Source organism: Hydra viridissima, unplaced genomic scaffold (genome assembly GCF_058129835.1).
Source record: "Hydra viridissima isolate aposymbiotic clone 2 unplaced genomic scaffold, HvirCarnegie_v1 scaffold_11, whole genome shotgun sequence".
Taxonomy (NCBI): Eukaryota; Metazoa; Cnidaria; class Hydrozoa; order Anthoathecata; family Hydridae; genus Hydra; species Hydra viridissima.
This window is the reverse complement of record NW_028324310.1, coordinates 12,973,059-12,989,394: the sequence shown is the minus strand read 5'-3', so window position 1 is coordinate 12,989,394 and position 16,336 is coordinate 12,973,059. Positions and strand designations below refer to the sequence as shown.

Below are 16,336 nucleotides of genomic sequence, written 5' to 3'. Positions count from 1 at the left end.
AAAATACTAGTGATACATAAGTTTCCTGTTCCTAGTATTTTAGAACGATATATTTAAATAAAAGAACGAAATACTTTTTGAAATACTTCTATGAAATGTCAATTAAAATGGAATGGCTTAAAAACGATCTTCCTTGGCCACTTTGGTTTGCTTTTGAAATCCGTGTGTTGATCGGCTTCTTGTTGTCCAACTTTTTTTATTGGGTGTTTTTTTAACTTAACAATTTGAAGCGTTGGAAAAACTACTAAGTTAGAATCATATGTTAAAAATGATCAGTTTGCCCTTCTAACGGTATTTTTTTAAATTTTTTTACTGCTTGATATATGATTATTAGTGTTACAGCAAAACAACTTTTAAAAGAAAGTTGTCAATGAAAACGACGAACTTTTGTCCTAAAATAGCAAAGTAAGAAATCCTTTTCCTCGAGTTTGTTAACATAAATCTAATTTTTCTTCATCCCATCTTTGTACTATTTTTTTTAAAATTATATTTGTCTCATTTTTTAAATATTATTTCTGTGATCTTTTTTTTCTAACTGAACTAAATTGTTACTTATCTGATATGAGTGGTATGAGTGGTAAAAGCATAGCAGCCCAGAGAAATTTCGGGCCCCGGGGAAGTTTTCTTAAGGGGCCCTCATTATGATACCCCAGGACCAAAAGAAGCGTGCTCCGGGCATTGAAAATTAAAAATAAAAGTTAGTTAAATCTGTTAAAAGTCAAAACTGATTAAATCTTTTGAAAATTATTTTAAAAAATTTGTTTGTACACGGGGCCCCGGGAATCTTCCCCGTCCACCCCCACCCCCCTCTCGGCGGCCATGGCTATGAGTGGTATGAGTGGTATGAGTGCTATGAATTTTTTGTAGAACTTTATCCCTGATAAGAATTCTACAAACAGTTGATATTTTTTTTGCCAAAATAAAAATTGGTGTAAGATAAGAATGATATTTTTCCATACACTGGCTAATGAAAAGAGTAATAAAGTTTAAAAGATGGAAAAATAATTATTTAAAGAAAGTAAAAAAGATTAGTCTGACTACTAAAAATTTCCTCTCAGTTTAGAGTAAATATTACAAAGTTTGTGTTCGCTTTAGTTAAAAATACTCACGAAGTATTCGTGAAATTTAATTGTGGAAATAACTATTAACAAATGGGTTAAAATATAGAAAAGAGTATAAAGTAATAAGAACCGATAGAATGACTCGTTTCGAATCAAAACGTAGAAGTTTAAACGTTTAATTTCTGAAGTTGTTTTTTGACTTTGGTTAATTTACATAATTTAGAGAGGGATAATAAGTTCTATAAAAATGATCAAAAAGTGAACTGACCGCAATGGTAAATAATTGATCTTTTGTAGAGAAGCAGATGAGGCGGTGATCGAAACATTTAAGGAAATATGGAAAACTTGGAAAGCGGGTGCTTTTAAAACTAAAAACGACAACGACGATTTTAAGGAATTTTTAAGTATTTTTTTAGAAATAATTTTGTGGTTAAAAGAGCTTTTATCAATACGGTTTTTTGTGTTCCATTAGGAAGGCAGGGATTTTTAAGATAATTTTAAAAAACCAGTTTATGTAGAAAGAAATAACGAAGAGCTTGTTTTCGACGTTTTTCTTTTTTTTTTTTTTCTGATTCCTCTTGGACTGACACTCATTTAACTATTGGAACGTGTTACAAGGTAAGTTACGAAACTTTTTAAATCCAAATTATAGCATGGTAATAGCTTTATGTTAGAGAGGTCTTAATATTTTTAACAATTAAGAATCTCGATCATAAGATTACTTTCTGCAAAAGGTTGTTAAATATTTTCCTCGGATCGAGGTTGAAGTGCAAATGAATATAACAAGCGCAAACATTTCAATTGACGTAATTGCATTAACTTGCACTAGATATTTTGATTAAATATTTTTAAGTTTACATTCCATTAGTGCTGAAGAAAACAAGAAACCATCTGTCAGCATGTTTTAATTTACAGGCGATAAACGAAAAAGCTTTCAAGATAATATAGAATTTCTTTTCATTAGAATTTTTTTTTCTTTTTTTTTTTTTTTTTTTACTTATTATTTGTTTTTCTATCATACGATAAATAAAAGCAATCTGTTCTTATTTATCGTATGATAGAAAAACATTTTATTTTTAAATCCTCTTTTCAGGGCTCAACGCCACTTCGGTGACAACTTTTAACGGTACAGCGCCATGTCGACGCCAACTTTATTAGCTGAAGAAGACTTTAAAATGCCTTGGAGTAACTTTATCACAATGAAAAATGTTTTCGGGTCACACTAGCATGTTAAAAAGAATTAAAACTTTGAAAAAATGTTTTTGAATAAAACATCTCCCTTGCTCGAAAATTTGAAATTTCTATGAAGCGAATTTTTTCAAAAAAAAAAAAAAAAAAATTTTTTTCAGTGAATTTTTAATGACCTAATAATAAACTTCTCTACGAAAGGAATTTTTCAAATCAGCCCAAAAATTATCAATTTATTTGTTTTTAAAAACCTCGGAAATTTTTTTTATTTGTAGACATTACTTTTTATAAAGAGGTTCAAATTAAGCGTCGACGTTTGATTTTACCGTTAACAGCGAAAAAAGCACAAACTTTCTATATTTCGACTTTTCTGAAGTTTTTTAAAATAGAACGCATGCCTCAAAAATAGTAAACTTGCTATTTTTGAAGAACACGTGCGGTTGTATGAATGTAGTTTTAACAAGTTTAATCGAATAGAAATTCTGCTCAACATCTCGAAGAGTTGAAACAAAATTATATAAAATATAGGAGGTATCACTTTTTTTTTTCTGGAATCTTATAAATATTTTGTCTAAATATAAATTATTTTAAATTCGATTTATTTCAAATGACTGATTTAGAAGCTTGTACTTGGTTGTTAACGGAAAAACAAAATGTTGATGCTTATTCAGACCTCTCTCAAACCAAATCTTTTCTTGTTTAAATCAACAGATTTTACTGATTTTACTATGTATTGATTAAAGGTAGCACATTTTACTGACCATACGGGAGAATGCGCATGTACTGAGGAATTAAGATTTTTAAAATGTCAGACTGGACTTGTGTAATGTAAATGCGCTTCCCTACCTCGTCCTGCTGCCTTTAAAATTAAATAACTGAAAACTTTTTTTAAATGAGCGACCGAAAAGATGTTGTGGATTGTTAACTTATCAAAATTTTCTTTTAGTTTTTCAAAGCCGCCTTTGTTTAAACGTTTGCTTTGAAAGTTTTCTGCTTTCATAATTGTTAAATATATTTTAGCTTCCTTAAACATCCAAACCTCTTTTAATGAATAATCATTTTGTAATTAAAATTAAGCTCAACAGGACTTTTACTATATGGAAATTAAACCTAAACAGGATTTTGTTAATTTATTTTATACATTTTTTAATGGATTTTTTCCGTTTTTGTTTGCAGGATGTTTGTCGAGATTTTTCCTGGAAGATTTTTTTATTGTTTATTTTGCTGTTGTTTTCTATTATCTAAGTTTTTTTTTTTTTTTTTTCTTTTCATTTTCAATTATTCGAAATTTAGAGTTCTAAAAGAGATTTTTAGTATGCAAATTTTCTTAGATCGCCATATGCAAAAACTGCGTTAACAAATGGCTATATTTACTCGAGCATTTGCTGTGCGCTTGATATTGAATTAAGTTTTCGTGAAACTATATTTTTATTAGTAATAATAATAAGGTCTAAAATCATTTTTTTAAATGCAATGAAAATTTCGCAAAAATGCGATATAAATTTTGCTAGAAAATTAAGCAAAAATAATTTTATCAAAATAAAAGTTAATTAAAATTAACTCAGAGTTCTTTACTTTTATCTTTGATTAAATTTAAAAAAATGTATTTTTCTTTTACAATTAATATTTCATTTTTATTACGTAAAATTTTTATTTATTTGTATAACACAGTCTTGATCTTCAATTACTAAAAATCTTACGTTGTTCTCGTACATTTGAAATCTTTTGACGCTTGTGGAGTGAACGACAATGAGTTATTTATGGTCTATTTGAAACGGTGAGGATGTCATGACTTTGAAAGATTTACATTAAACAATAAATTATGCATGCTTCATTTTGTGATATGATATCATCCCAAGCTTTATAAAAACATCTGATGTTTTAAGAGAATAATTTCGAATACAACCTTGAGGCAGATAATCTAAAAATGGGAAGAAATAACAGCAAAATTCCTCCTGACGAATTGAATCAGCTGTTAAATGCCACGTACTTTAATGCAAAGGAAGTAAAACGAAGGTATAGTGGATTTCTAATCGATTGTCCGAGTGGAACTTTAAACCGAGAGCAGTTTATTGATCTTTACGTCAGCTTTTACGCTTCGACGGATGCAAAGAAATTTGCGGAGCATGTATTCAGAACGTTTGACAATAACGGTGATGGAAAAATAGGTAAACAAAATATTTTCTTTTGAGTTTCATTTTACATGAATTCATTACCACTAGCTTACCATTCAGTGTGAACAAAACCAGTTGACGATTTGTTTTCAAGCCAATTTTTTTCTTTTTAAAGATTTTCACGAATTTATCTCGTCGTTGTCTATCACCACACGAGGTACAATCGAAGAAAAACTTGAGTGGATATTTAAACTCTATGATATCGATAGAAACGGTTTTATTACGCTAGAAGAACTTACAAGCATTGTTGATTCCGTTAAAAATATGGTTGGTTTAATTGACGACAAAAGACTGTCAAAAGAGAACGTACAGAGAATTTTCGACAAGCTGGACAAAAATTCAGATGGAAAGTTAAGCTTAAAAGAGTTTATTGACGGTGCCAGAGAAGATGAGTCATTTGTTCTTTTGTTACAAGCATACACCCCTAGGTAAAGCTCTTCGTTGTGAAAGAAGAAAATTGATTTTTAAAATTTAAAGTGTATCAAAACTTTTTATAACGCAAAAGTGTTGGAGGTTATTCGAACGTTTCTGATTTTATTCGAATGTTTCAAATGCTGTTCGAACGTTTAACTGAATTTATCGTGTATCTTTTGCAAGTGTGTGTGGCTTTGAAAAGATTCGTCCCCTGGACAATATGCGTCGAAGTTTTCATAATGGCATGAGAGTAACAGAAATATTTTCGAATTTGAAAAAAGTTCATCGATACTTATTTCTAGTTGTAAAAAATCTCTGTACGATTATTTATAGAAGATATTTATATATGCAGGATAGCAAATTAGTAAATTAAAATGATTGTTTTAAGTTTCTAGTGCAATTCCTGTTAAAGAGCCCTAAGTTGTTTTAATGTCATTAATTAAAGCTCCTATAAAACAAATCTTCTTAAATAAAGCTTTTTTTCGTTTTTTTTTTTTTTTTTTTTTTAATTGTATTTCTGTTAAAACCGACATTTAAATTTTATAATCAAAACCTATATATAAATAGCTTGACATCTCCACTATTTTAACGAAGCTCTTAAAGTAAATGTTCTAAAACCTGGGAGGTGTTTTTTAAAAGAAAATAAAACTAGAGAAAATCTGTCAAGATTTTTTCTCAAATATTCACGTCAAGTAGTTATACAAATAGTTGGGTTTTTGAAAGTGTCACGCTTAGTATATTAAAGATAAAATGTTACATAATATAGATAAAATACTTTCCTTTACCACCTAAACAGATACTCAAAATACAATAATATATATTTCCCTTTTATAGAAAAAATCTTTTTACATTGAATTCTTTTTAAAAAAACTGTAAATGGCAATTAAAGTTAATTATTTCCGTATTAAAAAAAAACTCTTCAAGTTTAATTCTTTTTTTTTTTCTTTTTTCTGAAAATAGTATTTGAAATCGGGCTTTGTACAAAGATTTTATCAACATCCGATACTTACTTTGTTAAAAAAAAGAAATCGTTAGAAAATATATATTATGTTTACCTTCAGAAAAAACAACAACAAATGTGTTTGCCTAATCAATAGTTAGTTTTCGTTAAAAGTCTGTAAAAAATTTTACATCGTAGCTCAACTTTTTACAAGATATAAAAAACAAATGGTAGGTCAAAAAATCTTGAAAAAATTTCCAAGTTAATTAACAATCAGTTTCTTCTCGTGTACTCCTTTAATTACCTATAAAAACTGCTTATAAAAAAAAATCCTTATTTGGAAAATGATCTTAGAGTTAGAATCATTGCTTCTAAAGGTGCAAATGATTGATCTGTTTAAAGAAACCAATAAACAACTGCACTTACAAGCAAAAAGGACCAATTAAAACTCGAGACCTTAGTGTCTAACCAATCGTATTAACTTGTTTTTAAAAAATAAAATCTCCTGGCAAAAATGTCATTAAGATAAACCAATCATATGCGACTGTTTCGATAGAATTTGAATGTTGCAAGAAACTTGATTTTGCAAAACACCTCATTGCTCTTCAAAATCTTGCCGAGGTTTGTGCAGTGGAGCCAGCAGTTTGTATATTATCAAAACGGGTTCATTTGCTTTGTGCTCGAGCGAAATCAGTAGCGCGTGCAGAAACATTATAGCTGGGTGCAGGGGAAAAATTTGTTGCAACTCTCTTTAATAACTATTGATTAAAGAGATTTTTAAAAAACACTTTAAATTTTTATTGCAGCTTTAGATGATGCCAAGATCTTTTCTAGTTAGAAATTATTTCCGAAAAAATGATGACGAAGAAGAACTAAAATTACCTGAATCTCGTAAGTAAAGCTTATTTAAAAAATTTTTTTTTTATTGAAATGAAGATTGAATTCCTTTTTGTGCTATATTTGGAGCACGTGACTATTACTTTTTTTTCTCCTAAATTCTAACTTTAAAATTTGAAACATAATCCAAGTACAACCGCCCCCGCCCGCACACACACAAAAGCAATGATATATTATATATACTAGATGTCTAACTTGCGGGATTTTATTGGACAAAAAGTGAAGCCGCTTTTTTTGTTTACAAATTGAATCCGCCATTTGTAATAAGGGTAAAAACTATATCCGACATGCGAAATAAAAGTTAAAAATGCACGTTTTTGCCCGAATTAGAAATGGCTCCCACGGCTTCACATTTCGGATCGAAGTTAGACATCTAGTATATATAATATATCATTGCACAAAAGTTGCTTATCTCCACCGAGTGCATATTGCTTTAATACAAACAAGAAGCAGTGAACAAGAAGCACTTTTACCTTTTTTTTTTTTTTTTTTTTTTCTAGATAAAGAACCTCAAACAGGTTTGAATCATCCTTCAGAATACTTAGAATATGCAAGGAGCCTCTTAGCTTTAAGTCGATCCATACCATGGAAATTAGATTACGAGCTTGAAAAGTCATATTGGTTTGATACAAGTGAGCAAAATAAACAACTTAATCAAACCAAAAGTGAGAAGTTATCGTTAAATGAAAGTCCGTCATACAAATATGGTGACACTTTTCAAGAACTTTCAAAATTCGAAACTGACGATATAGAAAAAGCCGCTATATCAATAGTGAATGTTTTTAAAATGGTCAATGTCGACGGCAAAAAGAGTGAGACGGCAAAAAGTGCCTCATCATGTATCATTGAAGATAAACCTGCAAATAAAACTTACCTTGAAATGGTGTGCGAAGCAACACCGCAAGAGGAACTTACAAATAGAGAAGAAAACGACGACGAAGATGATGATGAAAGTGTTGACGCGTTAATATGTAATAATATCGAAAGGAAGTTATCCCAGATGCTAAGGTTAAGATTTGATTGTTTTTTTTCACACAATTTTACATTCATCCACAGGGAACTAACAGTTTGTAACAATCTACGCATGCATTATCGATAGGAAATTTCGGGTTTTGGGATTGAAAGCTTCTTTGATTTGCTCCAAACAATGATAAAACAATATTATTGAAGGTGATGAGCGCCATTTTGCTGCTTTATTATCATATAGAAAAATAAAAACTTGTTATGGAATTAAAGAATATTAAATAATACTTACCATGCTCTTTTTCAGCGAAGGTAGAGACATAGTAACAAAGAACATTCGACAGTTTTTGGGTAATAATCAAATAATGCTTGATGAAGTTGCTGTCGAAACTGGGTTGGATAAGCAAGATATTGAGGCGTTTGTTGAGTTTCACGGAGAACTCGATTTAACAAGCAAAAAAGAGTTTTATCGATGGTACTTAACAAAAATATTAAAACCACCAAATGGAAATGGTAAAAATCACTTTTACGTCATAAAGCTATATCTTTGTATCAAGTATTCGTAAAAAATTCGATCTCAAATCGTATTTAAAGTATTAATGCAACTTATAATATGTATTAATTTTGAAATGCATAAAAATATTTGTAAAATATTCAAATTTAGCCGATGAAAGTTACACGTGTTACAAATGCGGGAAAATATTTACTTATAAAAGTTATTTGGAACGCCACATCAAGTATGTGTGTCCAGATAGCACTGGCCGAACATGGAAATGCGGTTATTGTGGAAAAGCTTTCCAATATCCATGTTACTTAAGAAGACACATTAGAAGTCATACAGGTGTGTGAAAGTTGAAAGGCATGCATTTTTTTGTTTCGTTTTTTTTTTTTGCATTAATTTCCTCTAAATTTATATTTTAAATAAATTTAATAGATTAAATAAATTGAATTAGGCAGTTTAAGTATATCCATTACTAAATCAGCTGATAACTAAATGCTTTTGTATCTGAGTCAATTGATAACATAAACTTTCCCAGAAAACTAAGGGAATACACACACAAAAAAAGATACAAATATGATAAATGACAAAAGGAACGCTTAATTGGTTTTAGTTTTTTAGAAGAAAAAAAAAATCGTTTGTAATTAATTTTGCCTGCCTCATGCTTCGTCAACATAATTAAGATCAAGTTTTTTTATATAGTTTTTTTGTTGCCTTATATTTTTAAGAGTTATACTTTTTCAATCTTTCTAAAAAGCAAAATTAAGTTAGAAATTAAAGAAAGATAGCAAGAAATAAATATTTAAATGCGTTTGGTGAAAGAATGTTTGATATATTTATGGATGGAAGCTTCCAAGCTGACTAAAAAAATTTAATCTCAAAAACGAAGTTCTAACAAATCAAAGTAACTAGAAATTTGATTCCTGGAGAAAAAAAAACAAAAAAAACACCTAAAAGTCAATGCTAAACCGCTGTCTAAGAAAAATCAAAGTAAGGATTACTTCGTCGACCGTTAATTTAAAACTTATTTAGTAAAAAGTTGTTTTGTGCTCTTACATACGTGTGTCTTTAATCAATCGTGCCTATCTCTTTCTTTTTCGTGCTAAAATATTGAATTAAAAAATGCTTTATATCAAACCATCATTCGCATTGCTCTTACATTAGAATTGATATGGTTATAACTAACTTTAAGAACTTTCTTACTTTGTAAAAATGTATGATAAACTTGAATTACCGTAATTTCTCTAATAAGCGCCCGGATGCTTGTTCGATTTTTGCTCGTTAGAGGAGGGAAATTTAATATTTTTTTTTCTTCATTTTGAAGGAAAGTGAAGAATCTTCATTCAAATTACTAATTTTTTATACAAAAAATGCCCCACTATCCACTCCTGAATATCCAAACTTTAATAGTCATACTTCTTTTTTTTTTTCCAATTTAACTTTAAAGCGCAAGTGTAAAAAAATAAACAGGTCATAACTTAAAAACATGATTGTCTACATCAAGTTCGGATGTGTTGATTTAACATTTAACAGCGACGAGCAGCAGTTTTTAAACGTCTACTTAGAAATGCAATTTTGAAACCTGAATGGAATGATACCTGAGATCTTTCTTCGAAACTTAAAGATTTCAAAAAACGAATAATAGGTGGCTAAAGAAAACTAGAAAAAAATACAGCCCAAGACCAACTATTTAACTGATAGTTAATTTAAAATAATGACATTAAGCATCAACTGAAGAAATTTATACGCAACACTTTGTTTAGGTGAGTCGCCTTATAAATGTGATAAATGTGATAGAGCATTTGTGCGATCAACGGATCTTCAAAGACACATACGCAACCACACGGGTGAAAAACCATATCGCTGCACTCAATGCTCACGAGCGTTTGCAAGATCAACAGATCTTAAAAGACACATGAGGACGCATACAGGTAATATTGGGTATTTCATTCTAAACTCCATCTGTAATCCCTGAAATATAAGGAAAAACGCATCAATTAAGGCATTCTCAGTTTTTGAAAATTTAAATTTCAAGCGCAAATTTTTTTAGGTGAGAAGCCTTACAAGTGTTGGCAGTGTCGCAAATCCTTTTCTCAAAGCGGAAGTTTACAAACTCACCTACAAACACATAGCAAAGAAATATACGGGAAAAAAACAAAAAAGACAAATAAAGTTCCTCAACTTCCTCGACGACCTCCAGCTTAAGAATGAAACTCGATAAATAAACATGCAAACTAAGTGTAGATAGTGAAGGAGAGGGTTGAAAGAAGAATATTTTTAAGAATATTGTATGAAGTAAATCTTGTAATAAATTTTTATGTATTACAAATTTTTAAACAATTAAAGCTTTTCTAATAACTATATATATATATATATATATATATATATATATATATATATATATATATATATATATATATATATATATATATATATATATATATATATATATATATATATATATATATATATATATATATATATATATATATATAAATAAAAGGGTGGATAATTTTTCAAAAACTTTTGAATTTTCAAGGTTTGACTGGTCACTTTTATGTCTTTGGCCACTAATAACCGATTCTCTTTGTTTTTACATTGAATGTTTAGTCAGTTTTAATTTTGAGTCTAAAAATATTAGTTTTATCTGAATTATATCGTTTTACGCGTAGTCTTGTAACTTTTTTTGTTAATATTCCGACCTAAAAACAGTCCAACTCGATTCATCGTCCCCAAACACCCTTAGTTAAATCCTTGATCATTTAATATCGAATCATAAATGAAAATTTTATGCATTTAGTTGATTTTGTAAAATATATTGTTGATACGAAATTATATAAGTTTAATTAAGATAGTTATTACAACATTTTTAGCAAATCTTTCTTTGATCGGCACACAGGCATAAGTACCTATCCCCTTTTTCGGCCCCATACACTACCATTTAAGCTTTGTGACCTCTTTGACTATGCCTTCAATAGATTAACTATGGATAGGGTAGTTTGGAACAATTATTGGGTTGTCAAGAAACTGAACAATGTCTTGCTTCTTTAGACAACAATTGGTTCACTAATTTCCTCAGTTTTCCTATTGATGATATATTTGATAGTTTTTTTAGCTCCAGGATTTATTCTTAGCCTTATACTTTTTCTGCATTATCATTCTCCAATTTCCTATTCTCACTCTCAGAATCTTCTGCACTGCAAATCTTCAAACCATGTGATAGAATAAACTCCTTTGGTAAACTGTGCAAAATAACTTCAAGCTCTTGGAATCCTGTCCTTCTAATCCAGTATAAAGTATAAAGCTGAGGAAAAAGAAGACTTGTTAGGGACTGAATCTTCTTTCTCCTCTGAATTATAGTAAAATAAATATTTTCCACCAGACTCAGAAAAAATAATTATCTTCTAAGATCTCCCTTTGGTGTGGCTTACCACCTTCACCATATCTAACAGTTTTCATAAGATCTTTAATACTTTTGAATTATACATATATCTTCATTCTTGATTTCCATATCATATTTTTGCAGGCTTTTAAAGCAGGTTTTCATAACTCTTTGCTTTAATTTCTGAATTTCAAAAATAGGAACACTATCCTTAATAAAACCTGCCTCCCTGGCTGCTTTTAATGTTGCAGTACCTATTGATGCAGCTGCTTTGTTACTTATACCAAATCTTACAAACCAATTTGATCAACATTTAGGGTCTTCAGTTTATGGTCAACATTGTCTGTTTCAAACTGCAACACATAAGATAAAAACTTAGGCCTGTACACTTCCAATTCTAGCTCTCTTGAATTTATTTTCCTTCCTTTCTTAACATAACATTTCTGTCTTGTGACATCTATTTTGTTACTGATCCCATTTACATTTCAGTTTTATTATCAACTTCATCAAATCTAAGACTTAGTAAATTTAAGTTTAATAACAGAAATTTTATTTTCCTTTATACATTTGTAAGAAATATGAAGATTCTGGTTGCAGCCATCACATTTTGATATTTCACAGGATATAATAGGACATTTTCACCTTTCTACGTCAAACAGTTTATCTAAAATCACGTTATTACCATATACTTGTTTAGAAGTTCCCCTTCTTAATGACAAATTATGATTTCTTCTTCTTTTAAGCCATGCTTTAATAATTTTATACTTATTTATAAACTATGCACATGTATTTTTATTTATTATATTACAAAAGTAATGAAATAAAGAAAGAAAAATTATCCGATTTTAACTTTAAAAGATAAAAAAAAAAAAAAAAAAAAAAAAAAAAAAAAAAAAAAAAAACACGCGTCATTTTGCGAACAAAATATACATTAACGCATAACTCAAAAAAATGTTAATGATTATAGTTTTTAATCATTGGTTATGGTCATTTATGATCTATGAGGCGTGTGTCAAGGGTCAATATAGAAATATTTAGGCATAGAGAATTGATTTAGACTGGTTTTAAGATGCTCGGGTAAGTAAATGTTTCAGAACTACAGGTAAAACCTATTAGATAAAACTATTATTTTGAGGCAAAAAATTGCCAGGCTTAACATTCAATATTATGATAAAGAAAATTGATAATCAATATTATAAAGTCAAGTAACATAAGAAAAATGTCCAGCCGAACCTCAATTCAAAATTTTTTCAAATATGATCCAACCTAATACACCAACCCACATCCATACACAAAGATCATTAGTCTAAATATTAATTATGCAGAGTATTCATTCTATAAATTTTTTCAAATAATTCAGTTGCTTAACAAATATTTTCAAAATGTTAAAGAAGCCGAATTTTTTTTCAAAATATTTAAAAAAATATTGCTATTTTCAGAGATTAGCGTTTAAAACATAATTTCTATTGTCATAACTCAAAAAAAAAAAATTTTTTTCCCCCACCAACTGAGAAAATTAAAATCAAAAACACGAGTTTTTAAAGTAAATAAAATACTTAATGTCTTTTGTCTTAAATTTTAACTAAATTCGGATAATTTTTTTAAAAGAAAACTACCTTAGAACTGCGTAATTATTTACAAGTGCTGTAGAAAAAAATGCATTTCTGTTTTTAAGGTTTTATTGATTTTTATTTGAGTTAAAATGTCTTTTGAAACCTTTTAAACATTTTACTCAACAACAACTTTTTTTAGTGGGGAGAAATCACATATTTTAGGCAATGGATCCATTCGGAACTCCGTCTCGTCGGATTTTTCTCGGTTTTTCGGAGTTTCGGAGTTCGAGAGAAATCGAGAAACCTCGACGGAACTTCGACGAGGTTTTTAGAAAATATCAATTTTTACTTGTAAAATAATTTAATTCTTATTTTATTTCTACGCTGCTTTTACAATAGTTCATGTTGTTTTCAAAATGTAAGTGTTCTCTTTGTTCAATATCAACACAAATTTACATCGCAAAGCAATTAGTAATGCACAGTGGGACAGGTGGTGGTGGTGGAAAAAACCTCAAAAAAAAAGCTTATTCTATTCCAAACCATATAATAGAACATACTCGTACTTTTCCATTGTACTATTTCAGAAACTCTTTTGATTATAATAGTATCTTTTTAATAATAGAAGTTTTTAAATTCACAAAAATCAGTTGCAGTATAATAAAATGTAATGCATAATAAAATATCTTTTTTTGTCAAAAAGTAAGAATTTTTTAATTTTTAAGCAAAGATATTGTAAACAGTAACTTTTAAAATATGATGCGTGTATGATATTAGTTAATGTATTTTAACTATTTAGTAGTTTACCTTTACAAAAAAAAGTCAAGACCTTCACCGATCAGTTAAAAGAATACGAAGTAACTGGTGTGAAATCAGAAGCAGTTTTGAAATTTGAACTAGCCATCCACAGAATTCAAGCAAATTCCTCGGAAGCAGAAAGAGTTTTCTCCTCGTCTTCCAGATTTGTCACAAAGTTTCGTAGTTCACTTTCTGATGAAATGATAAATGTTTTCATCTTTTTAAAATATTATTTTAAAAGATCTTCAGAATAAATACTTTTTTAATATTCTTTTTTTAGTTTTTACTATAGGTACCCCAAGAAGTCTTTATTACAGAGCACCGCGGAACGGCATTTAACTGAAAGTTCACGCCTTCTTCCTAACCGATACTGGTTAGAAAGCCATTTATTAGATAAAACATGTTCGTTAAAAGATTGCGATAAGAAAAATATTTACGTACTAAGGAATATAAAAATATAATTTTTTTAAAAATTTATTATAAATTATAAATCGAAATATATAAAAATAAAAAAATTAAATATAAGAACAATGTTTAATTATCAACCAGATAGTTTATTTTTTTAATTTATAACAAAGTTTTATCGAAGCTCCGATTTTTTCTCGACTCCGACAGAGTTTTTTCTCGACTCCGAAACCCTACTCGACCCCTTATAGCCCTCCCCTAGGGTATGGTTTTTTAGGAACCATACCCTAGGGGAGGGCTATAAGGGGTCGAGTAGGGTTTGCTACAATTATTTAATACAGTAAAAAAAAAAATTCTGGTCTTTATGGTTAGATTATGATTGATATTTTACATTTCAAAACCATACCAAACGTTTGTTCATAGGAGGTTTAGTGTTTTACTTTTTACAAACTACAAATAGAAAGCTACTTTAAAAGTGCTTGTAGTTGTAAGCAACAACTGCGTTTTTTAGCGCCTCTATATAGTTTGGGCTGTGCTCTCCAAACTTTCTCATTCGCCAAAACTGATTGAAATCCTGATGAATGGATTTAAGAGCTTGTTCGGTCCAGTAGCCTAAGTCTGTAGAATACAAGAAGTACAAAAGAAATTCAAGTTTATTTAATAAATACTTTATGCAAATTTTACGATTCAGTTGAAATAGAGTATTTAGTTACTAAGATTATAAATTATTTTTTATCAAATTTAAAAGTTATTTATCCGAAGACTCCACCTTTCATGTCGATGAATTCGATAAGATCTTGCTTCATTATGTATACCTTCAAAGGAACTGTAGCCCTTAAATTTCTGTAGCTTGTAGAGAACTTCTCTAAATCTTTGACATAGTGGAGCTTAATGATTTTCCAAAACAACCATGGACTGTTTTTTCAAAATTTCTAAGTACCTTAATGTATTTGGCAGTGGAAACTCCAAGACCACACAAGGGTGCTTTGATGTTGCAGTTTGTTTTCTAACCAATTGAAGCAAAAACCTTTAGATCTTCAGGTACTGTGTAATCTAAGGGTGAAATGTTTAACTTATCCAAAGTTAGCCGCAAATTATGGTATTTTTCGTTCAATGAAGGCAGAATGGCCAATATAATAGTTTAGAGGACGCTTAAATCTTTAAAATCTTTGCACGCATATCCGTCACACTTTCTCTGTTTCTCTGAGCAAGTGTGACGGATTTTCTTAAAATTTACTTAATAATCTTTCCAGAAGTTTTGATAAGGTTTGAGTAGCCATTTTTATTTTTAGATTTAAATAAAATTTTTGTTTTTATTTCAATAAAACTGTAAATAGAAAGTAGTGAAAATTACATATCAGTCTTTAAATTTCAATGTTAAACATTTCTAAAAACTTTAAAAGAAAAATTAATAAATCTATCAAAAACATTCCTGAGAATCTAAATACAGGGGCATGGGCATGATTTTGTGGTGTTGGAAACGATCCCCGAATACCCCTAGGGTATGGTTGCTAAAAAACCTTTTCAGTTTTTTGCTTGTTTCATATTAAACTAGATCAAAATTCATCGACAGATTTCAAATTACATCAAAAAAAAAATTTTCGTTTAAAAGTTAAGACCATTCAAAGTTATTTCAGGGGGTAATTTTAAGCTTTGCATGGTTACAAATCTTAAACGAAAAGAGATTTTTTGATGAAATTTGAAATCTGTCGATGAATTTTGATCTAGTTTATGATAGAACAAGAAAAAAATTTTATGATTAAAGGAAAAGTAGTTCTAGGAAGGGGGCTGTTAGGGGTCGGGGAGGGGTTGGTTTAGCTCCAGTTACCCTGACTTTTTGCAAGTCATCCTCATTCGACACCAGTATCAACATACTAGAAATTTGAGTATGCCCCATGTCTCTTAGTTACCCAACTTGAACAACAAAATTCCTGGGCACTCCCCTAAAATATATGATTTCTCCCCAGGCCCCCACTAAAGAAAGTTGTCGTTTACATTTTTTGAATGAGGAAATGTTTTCTAATGATAATCAAAAAAAAAAAAAAACTTCTGGGGATGTGTTGCA

General features: G+C 29.4%; 2 protein-coding genes and 1 long non-coding RNA gene across 5 annotated transcripts; 2 read left to right on the top strand and 1 right to left on the bottom strand.

Moving 5' to 3' along the window:
- Positions 1-1,382: 1,382 nt before the first annotated feature.
- On the top strand, positions 1,383-5,212 carry LOC145191674 (visinin-like protein 1). Of its 3 annotated transcripts, XM_090066950.1 has the most exons (5): positions 1,383-1,679; positions 2,155-2,780; positions 3,921-4,026; positions 4,136-4,417; positions 4,539-5,212. In XM_090066950.1, the coding sequence occupies exons 4-5, from the start codon at positions 4,177-4,179 to the stop codon at positions 4,853-4,855; spliced, it is 558 nt and encodes a 185-aa protein (XP_089923076.1). In that variant the 5' UTR covers positions 1,383-1,679; positions 2,155-2,780; positions 3,921-4,026; positions 4,136-4,176; the 3' UTR covers positions 4,856-5,212. The 3 variants fall into 3 exon arrangements, with proteins under 3 accessions (XP_089923076.1, XP_089923077.1, XP_089923075.1); XM_090066951.1 differs by lacking the exon at positions 2,155-2,780; XM_090066949.1 differs by lacking the exon at positions 1,383-1,679 and having other exon boundaries at positions 2,061-2,780; positions 3,921-4,417.
- A 283-nt stretch (positions 5,213-5,495) lies between these two features.
- Positions 5,496-6,337, bottom strand: LOC149882262 (uncharacterized). The gene is made up of 2 exons (XR_016445055.1): positions 6,204-6,337; positions 5,496-6,081 (listed from the first exon to the last, which is right to left on the bottom strand). It is a non-coding gene; the product is annotated as an uncharacterized LOC149882262 (long non-coding RNA).
- A 163-nt stretch (positions 6,338-6,500) lies between these two features.
- On the top strand, positions 6,501-10,476 carry LOC145191576 (uncharacterized). The gene is made up of 6 exons (XM_080068699.2): positions 6,501-6,668; positions 7,175-7,682; positions 7,945-8,150; positions 8,302-8,478; positions 9,900-10,067; positions 10,187-10,476. Exons 1-6 carry the CDS (start codon positions 6,590-6,592, stop codon positions 10,339-10,341), a joined length of 1,293 nt encoding a protein of 430 aa, XP_079924825.2. The 5' UTR covers positions 6,501-6,589; the 3' UTR covers positions 10,342-10,476.
- Positions 10,477-16,336: the final 5,860 nt, after the last annotated feature.